This window comes from Papilio xuthus, unplaced genomic scaffold (genome assembly GCF_000836235.2).
Source record: "Papilio xuthus unplaced genomic scaffold, Pxut_1.1 DF827789.1, whole genome shotgun sequence".
Classification (NCBI taxonomy): Eukaryota; Metazoa; Arthropoda; class Insecta; order Lepidoptera; family Papilionidae; genus Papilio; species Papilio xuthus.
In genome coordinates, this window is record NW_013530860.1 from 932,871 (window position 1) to 941,397 (window position 8,527).

The 8,527-nt window shown below is 36.0% G+C and overlaps 1 protein-coding gene across 8 annotated transcripts in view; it reads right to left on the bottom strand.

Moving 5' to 3' along the window:
* Positions 1-8,527, bottom strand: part of pdm3 (POU-domain protein pdm3) — a 127,517-nt gene that overhangs the window by 29,304 nt on the left and 89,686 nt on the right. For 5 of the 8 annotated variants that reach the window (XM_013308926.1, XM_013308927.1, XM_013308923.1 and 2 more), the window contains 4 exons: positions 7,753-7,879; positions 6,994-7,185; positions 4,820-4,963; positions 4,058-4,547 (listed from right to left, as the gene is read on the bottom strand). In XM_013308926.1, the coding sequence (XP_013164380.1) occupies positions 4,058-4,547; positions 4,820-4,963; positions 6,994-7,185; positions 7,753-7,879 (953 nt within the window). The remainder of the gene's footprint in view (positions 1-4,057; positions 4,548-4,819; positions 4,964-6,993; positions 7,186-7,752; positions 7,880-8,527) is intronic. The other 3 variants (XM_013308922.1, XM_013308920.1, XM_013308921.1) reach the window with 3 other exon arrangements.

Consider the following 8,527-nt stretch of genomic DNA (forward strand, 5'->3'; position numbering starts at 1 on the left):
TGTCTAAAAGATATGAAAGGGATAACAATATGTTTTCAGTTGCATTACAATTCGTGTAGGGTACATGCGACAGTTATTGTCGTTTTTTACGTTTTCCGCACGGCCAACACCAGAAAATTGTTTATAATGCGTGAATGCAGCATTATTTATGTAATTATATCAACGGCACCAAGTTACATTACATCCTGTCTGCAATTAGCATAAAATACCTCATTAAAGTAGATAATAGTAGAATGGGCGCCTTGGTTTTCCTTATTATGTTCGTGTAACTATACGCAGATTATGTTGTACTACTCTATAAATATACAACTACAAATTTTTTTACTTCAACTATTTTTCTAATTTTATAGAAAGTCTGCGCAGAAATAAAAAAAACTACTTATAAAAATAACCTTAGTCATCCTGGGATGATATTCCCTTTTTAATAACAGAAGGGAGCAAACGAGCAGCGGGAACACCGAGGTGTTCAACGACGCCTATGGACATCAGCAATACCAGAGGAACCGCAGAAGCGTTGCCGGTCCTTAAGATGGTGATACGCTCGCTTCTTGAAGGAACCTAAGTCGTAGCCGTTTGGAAATACCTTCCCAACAATACAGACATGATTTGTTTGTGGAAGACAAAACTGCTAGCTGTCCTATCAGTGGGAAACCTAATTTATTTCTCTAATTGTGCAGAGTATTGGCAGGTAATAAAGAAATAATAGAACAAAGATTTTTTTGTGTTTAGTTGTAGTGGTTACTTTACAATTTAACACTGACAAGGTGGCGCCCGCGATACCGCTCGCGCGGAAGTAAAAAGATTAATTAGTAGTCTAGCTGTTCTTCGAGACTGTGGTCTACATCTATGCCAAATTTTGTTGAGATCGGCTGAGCCTTTATGGAGATACCTTCTAATAAACATCCATCCAAAAATTCTCATTAAAAATATTAGTAAATTGAAAGTGACCGTACATATTTATAATCGTCAATACTTAAAAATTGTTATCAAAGCTCGTTGTTTACCTAAACACGATTTTATACTAATAGTTTTGTTAAGTTTAATGGTCAACAGATGGCAGCAGTTATATCGTAGTGAAGACAAAAAGCGATCGCATTTTATTGTTCCATCAAGCTTTGCGATTATTGTTTCCTAGTACATGATATATCGTTTACATAAAACCATCGTACTGATCATATAAATATTCATGTTATCCAAATGACAAGTTTAATAAAACTTAAAAAAAAAACATACCACATATTATTGTTAACGATAATTCTAAACATGTTACAATTACTATAGTTTACATATGAATTGTCCTATTTCCTTGTAGAGTGAAACACCAATATGGGCATTAACTTGTAAACAAGCACATTTGATCGCGATGTCAAAATAAAAAGATAAATAATTAACTTGACCTTATCGTCCTGTGTGGCTGAGTTACTTTCCTACGTCGTATATTAACTGTTTTATTTCTTCCATCAAAACAATATTTAAGTGTTTACTATCAACATTCTAACTATATTTATCTATATATAAATATATATTTTTTACATTAAAAGTTGGCAAACGAGTAAGCGGCCACCTGAATTCGCCGAAATAGCAAAGCGAATGTCCATGGACATCTGCAATTGCAGATGCGTTGCTTACGTTTAATCAACCGAGGACGCATAGAAATGGGATATTTCCCCTACTTATACGTCCCCTCTTCCGACAAATCTAATCCCCCTTTCCATTTTTTTTTAAATGGGTGTGAAGAGAATATGCACTAGAAGTAGGCCTCTGGCACGCATCAGTCGAAACGCGGAGTTGCGTCCCGGAGGCCTAATTTAGTCGCCTTTCCCTTCCCACCCGTTTTCTTATAAGGAAAGGATGGGAAGTGGAAGTGGACTTTCCGGATGAGAGGATGCATGAGAAGGGAGAATATTTTATTTCTGAGCATCCTCTCCTTCGTCGATTAAAGGTAGGCAACGCATATGCAATTGCGTATGTCTATCGGAAACGGTCACTTCTCTATTTCAGTGATTTCAGATGACCGCTCGTTTGTCACCTTATGATATAAAAAAAAATATAAAAAATTTAACCTATTCTTTTTACTTTTTACATTTTGTCGCTTCAAGCACGTTTCTGAGCGACATGTCATTAAATGTTTTTTACACCTCACTTGCATATGGCGCGATGACAAATAACTAATCACTTTTCATTGCGATTTATATAATATTTTATGAGCTGTTTTAAAAAAAAATGTAAAAAAGTCAAGGGAAAAACACGCACGACACTAGTTAATTATTTTGTTGTACTAATTTATACATAGATGTCATTTTTCTCAATCTTTAAATCAATCTAATAAACCCACCCGAGTTATGAAAAATGTTTAACATCATACCATTTCTGAGACCTATAATCTTTGTATAAAATAAACCGTTATCCCTGTTAAATTATTCAAACTTTCGTGAGACATTATACTAAACTGATATATAAACACGGCTAAACACTCACGTATATACGTCCGGTGGCGGCACCGACTAGTTTCGAGCCCATCGGGGGCCCTTCATCAGGATGAGTGGCACTGGTAATATTTATCCGTTATCCCTGTCATCATCTTTGACATAACAGAGATAAAAATGTTTTAAACGCGGATTTCGGTCTCAAAAACCCACGGTAAAACTTCTAAAAACGAGTTTAAATTTAATCACACATTACAATACATACAAGATATAAGTTAAACTATAAATAAATACGTCTCAAAGGTATTTATGTCATAAACATGTTTTATTAAAAAAAAAGTAAGTAGCAGGCGTTAACTATAAATATGTTCCTTACCATTTATAACTAAATGTCAAAGTAGAAAGAATTTGCTGCCATTTAAAAAAAAAGAAAACACATTCCTAATTCAAAACATTCATTATAGATAAAACAGAAGGTTTGATAGATTACTTTTTTTTTCGTAATAAAGAATTACGAGAACCAAATAATTAGAGTTAATGAGCAAAGGGACATTACCCTACGCGATACCATCAACTCTTTCTATTCAAAATGAATTGAAATGGTAATATTGTTTTTGCATGCGCCGCATTACTCATTCATTTTTAATTAGTAATGTTTTATTGTACTTTATATATTTTTTTTATTGTAGGTTACAAAGGTATTTTACTTTTTAGTTTATTTAGTTCTTACATTCGTTTAGGTGACAATATATACAACTAGTTGTAAAAATCCGTTCGCGCGGAATAAAAAAAACAATATAAGTAGCCAGTGTGTTCTTCCAGACTATGTTCTACATGTATGCCAAATTTCATCAAATTTCGTTGGGCCGTTTCGGAGATACTTTCAAACAAACATCCATCTAAACATTCGCATTTATGTTAGTAAGGAGTAAGATATCTCATTGAACCCTTTATTATGAAGAAGCGAGACAAGAATATAATCGTTGTATATCGAAAAAAAGACACGAAAAAAGGTTACGTAGAAAAGCCACTAACTACACTGCGACTTAACAACACCAAAGGATGCTGTCAAAGAGTAAAAAAGTCAATCACTTTTTTATCTACTAGTTAATTCCTAAGTGGTGTATCTAATCCTTAATATCTCTAAAGTCTTAATTTCTCATATTAACATGTATAAATTGTTACTATGAAATCAGTTTGGAATGCTTACCCTACTTGTCTCACAACAGCCGTTGATTAGTAACACGGACATGCATAAACACGCACACATACAAACACAATGCGCACACGTGTGTAGCGGCGTCGGCCGAGTGTAATTACACTCATTGTCACTTAATTACAAGCAACATTTGTCATCGCACCCACGCTCCGAGCCTGCCTTATCTGTACACCATTACGGCCCAATTCTCAAAGTCGTAAGGTCGCTATTCTGACAAATTGACGATTTTAAAACGTTCCTTGATAATTGTAGGCGATAATTCTTGATAGCGGGATTAAGTATTTGTTTTGATAACATTAGATTGCATCGGATGTCATAAACAGATACCTCACTTTAAGATCTCATCACTCTCTTCGTGATATGCATTCCTTTGCCTGCGTCAAAAATCTAAAGTAAAGGATCAATCACTCACCTGTTAATACTGTTTAAAGCAGCTGCACCAACATTGTCCCTTTCATTCCTCTCTCTGGGACCTCCACCAAATCTGTCAAAGTTCTCCCTCTCCTTGTAATGCCTGTCGGAGCGCGGCGAAGACGACCGCCTGCCCTGCATCTGCTGCGGCAAATTGTTCTGTTGCACTGTTTGCAGAAGGTTGTGATTCCCTTGCGGTTGTTGTTGAAGTGCTTGTAATAGCTCTTGAGCATTGGTAGCTCCGTTGGTCAAGAAGTTTGGCAAACCCGGGTTCAGTAGCGCGTTCGATAGCGTCGGGTTTAGCATGTTGGGTCGAATGTTAGCCGGCTGTTGCGGGTTAGAGTTGAGTAGCTGGTGAGGTTGGGCCATCGCTTGGAGATTGGCTAATGATGTTGACACCACTTGGCCATTGTTCAGCGCCAAGTTGACCATTTGGTCGTTTGAGTTCACGTGATTGACGGGTATCGTGAGGATGGTTTGCGTCGCAATTCCTGTTGAAGAATATCTGGATTATTGTTAGTTAATATAATAATATGAGTTGTCAAAAGTTACCAGTTTATTAATTTACCTTGAAATTGTAATATTTGTTTAATTGTACATCAACTGATGTACTTGAAACTTTAAAAGTTTTATATGTTTTGTAAATCATAAATATATTTGCTGTAATGAATAGTTTAACAAAGTTTGGAGAATCGACAATACGCGATTTGAATAAGTACTATATATTGTGCCGAATTTTTTGATAAGCAATAAAATCACCTACCCTGCGAGGTGGGTATGAGGAGCTGCGCGCCCTGTATTCCCTGCACCAGCTGACCGGAGGCAAGGATCAGCTGCGGCATGGGCGAGGGCAGCGCAGGCGGTAGCATGCTGCTATTGCCCACAGGCGTCGGCGACCCCATGCCTGCTGACAAGCAATGTACTGGTAAGTAAACAAAAGAATCCGACTGAGAGAGAATTGGCATGACAATAATACGATCGTCTTTTGTTCAAACGCTTATTTCAAAATCATCAAGCAATTCAAACTATAGGCCGTAATATTGTAACACAGAAATACAAACCCAGAAACACAGAGAGAAAAAATATGTAAAGTGTATTCCGTTAAAGATGCATATTGAGTTTATGTCAACATATTTACGATATATGCTAACCATTGTAAATATCTCTTACATAGTAATCTTGTATACATGTAATTGTGTAGACCAAAACCGTTAATCGAAGCAATAAAATCGATGTTCTGTTGTCTGTACGTATAACAAAATATTCATAATGACTCCGTCCCTAATCGGGCAATGCATCTAAGTATTTAGCTCACAAATTAAAATTTATTAAATATTAAACGCATCGGTCACGGCGTAACATTATATGAACGTTAAAACATGACTTTCTACAACGAAAATTATTAATAGAGACAATAAAATAATATAGTTAATTACAAAAGACGCCGAACGTAATAAAACAACGATAGTTCCAACAAAGATACATCGGCAACCGAGCAAGACTAATTTCCCGCGAACAAAACGGCCCCACCAAAATCTAAAACATTATCAATGCGTCTTACACGCCCGTTAAAGTCGGCATTAACATAACGCATTTATATAAACCATGACATTTCAAATTTTCGTAATAAATGTTCTTTCTTTCGCCGTTTCAATTAAGTGCCGAAAAAAATATATAATTAGCTATATTAAGACAATAAAGTTCTTAATGATACCGCAACAAGTAACATCCGTGGCATCGTGAAAAAAAATATATAATTATACTCATTATTTAAATACGTTTTTTTTATTCATCAGGGCATAGGTTTAATGGGCGGACTAGCGGGCCGCTATCTAACTTTCATTAAATCGATTGGTTTCGGTAATCGTCTAATTACGAATCACGTGATGCCCTTAGCCAAGAGTTTTAATGCACAAATCGTGTCTCGCTGATTATCCCAATCTGTTTAATTCGATCTAATTAGTGGCCTACCCTCCGCCGACTCGGATACCGCTTGAAATGGTAATGTGGCGAAAAACTGGAAAACGAAGTGGACATCGACTATCGTATTTACTTCATTAGCTAACTGAACTAATGGAGTAAAAGACAGATATTTTGATAGTCTTTACTTAGCACACAAAGATAATAAAAGTTCTGACGTAATTAAATTTATTTTGGTTTATCACCAGCTTACTATAAGTCCCCACTGAGAGGCTCGGAGCCTTCCCTAAGTTAGGGGAGACTAGGCCATAGTCAAACACATTGGCCAAGTTCGGGTTAGTAGACTTCACATATATCTTTGAATTTCTTCTTAAATAGGTTGCATCACAATGTTTTCCTTCACCGTAAGAACTTAGGATAATTGTATATATCTAACACACATGGCGGAATTCGAACCAAGGACCTGGAGATTATAGGTCAAGTGCCTAACACCTGAACCTCCGACTTTCTATATTTTGTTTGTTAATGGTGGGTAATAAAAGCCATTTAAAACCAAATTGACAGTATACTGTATTAGAAATTTGGTGCCAATTAATCAACATCAACGTTAATTTCTACATAAACTTTTATTAAAAGTAAACTGTCACTCCATAATATTATTTGTTAGTATTAATACATCATTATACGTAAAACAACTTGAATACATTTAAATTATATAAATGGTAAATTATTAAACGATAAGATACACAATTCTTTAAAGGCACAAAGATTATAATTTCACCTCTATGATTGCAGTTTATAATCTCGGTCAGGGTCAATCAATTACATAAATAAGTTTGCAAATGTAATGAGATGGAATCTGGAAGGCTACAGAGGTAGAGTGACCGAACATTATATTGATGGATAGCAAAAAGTCCTAAAATGATGATGAATCTAATATGAGAAAAACCGATTTAGTTTTTAAATTTTTATCAAGAAATCTTATTTTTTAATCTAATAATTGTGGGTATTTCCTACCTGGGGCACTAACGCTGAGGTTCAAGGGCGAGTTGATGACAGGGTTGGATGGCATAGAGTTGAGGCCCTGCAGGTTGGCGGCTAGCTGGGACATCTGCTGGGACATCTGTTGGGACATCTGCTGCTGAGACATCGGCGCCATGTTCTGCTGCATGCTCGCCAAGTTCTGGAGGTTTTGGAACATCGATGCCACTGTGGGACAACCGTCATGGTTAAATGCAATTTAAAGGTTATTACGTCACTAAATTTTTAACTTCACTACTACTTTAGTTAACTTATTTTAATGTATACTGCAAGTAATTGATTCAGTTTCTTGGGACTAACGTTATATTTTTTAGGTTGTTAAATATTTTATCAGGAATTTTAGGAATATGGTAAGGCTTAAGGCTCAGGCCTCTGGTATATCATCATCAGATGAATTTTCTTTTATAAATGTTAGATGCATACTTATTCAACATTTTAAATTTGTTTAAAGTGGTTTTGGCCTTAATTATTTTACATTAATAAGTAATTGTAGAGAATGAGTCTAAGAAGTTATGCAGAATAAGGGTAGATGAAAAACTAAAGTCTAGACAAACTTTTGCGCTGAAGATAATGCTCAAAAATACATACACAAGTGTTTTGAATGTGTCGGATTAAATTAATTGAAAGTGTTTCAGTCATGAAGAAATTTTATTTCTACCCGCACAAAAACCTATCTAGACGTCTTGCTAGGAAGATACAACATCGAAAAATGAATAAGTTGTTGTACGAACTCACTGGAGCCATTCAAGTGTGTGTTGTGGTGGGGGGAGCGCGCGCGCGGCGACGGCGAACGCGCTTCGGCCGGCAGTCGGCCGCCGCCTTCTGGCGAGCTCGCGCCGCTCTCACGGTCCGACTCCGCCTGCTGACAAAAATTACAATTATTTCTAACAGTTATAATAATAAACACATCAACAGATGTACAAAAGTAAACATCCTCGCTTCGTAAATGCTTAGCATTTCTTTATTGTAAACGTCTAAAAGTAAAGATGGTAACTAAATGACTCAATTAACTTGGTCCTTCGAGTCTTATATAATCAAAAACATGTGATTTCTTTTAATTTTGCAAAACCGCTACCCGACAAAGACCATCCATCTACTTAAACATTCACATTTATAATATTAGTACGATGTAAAGACAAAGTAAATAATATTGAAACAACAAGAGTTAAACATGCATCGTGTGTGATTTAGAAGTGTGTATTTTGCACCGAGAGCAAGTGTCGGGGTTTAGCGGGAAAATTTGCATCAAAGCCAAGCTTTGCAAGCGTTAGGGTGGACGTGAACAACCCTCTTTTTATTTTGCATTCACTCTTGACACTACATAAAAGAGCTATATGTGATATTGATTTTTATTACTTATACTTCATTTAGTTCATTATTGAACTTGTAATTTGTAGATATTTTAATCTTTTTTTTATAACTAGTTTCAGATAATTAGATGATAGAAACGTTTAATGCTTCATCATCAGCTCACTATACGTCCCCACCGAGGGGCTCGGAGCCTACCCTA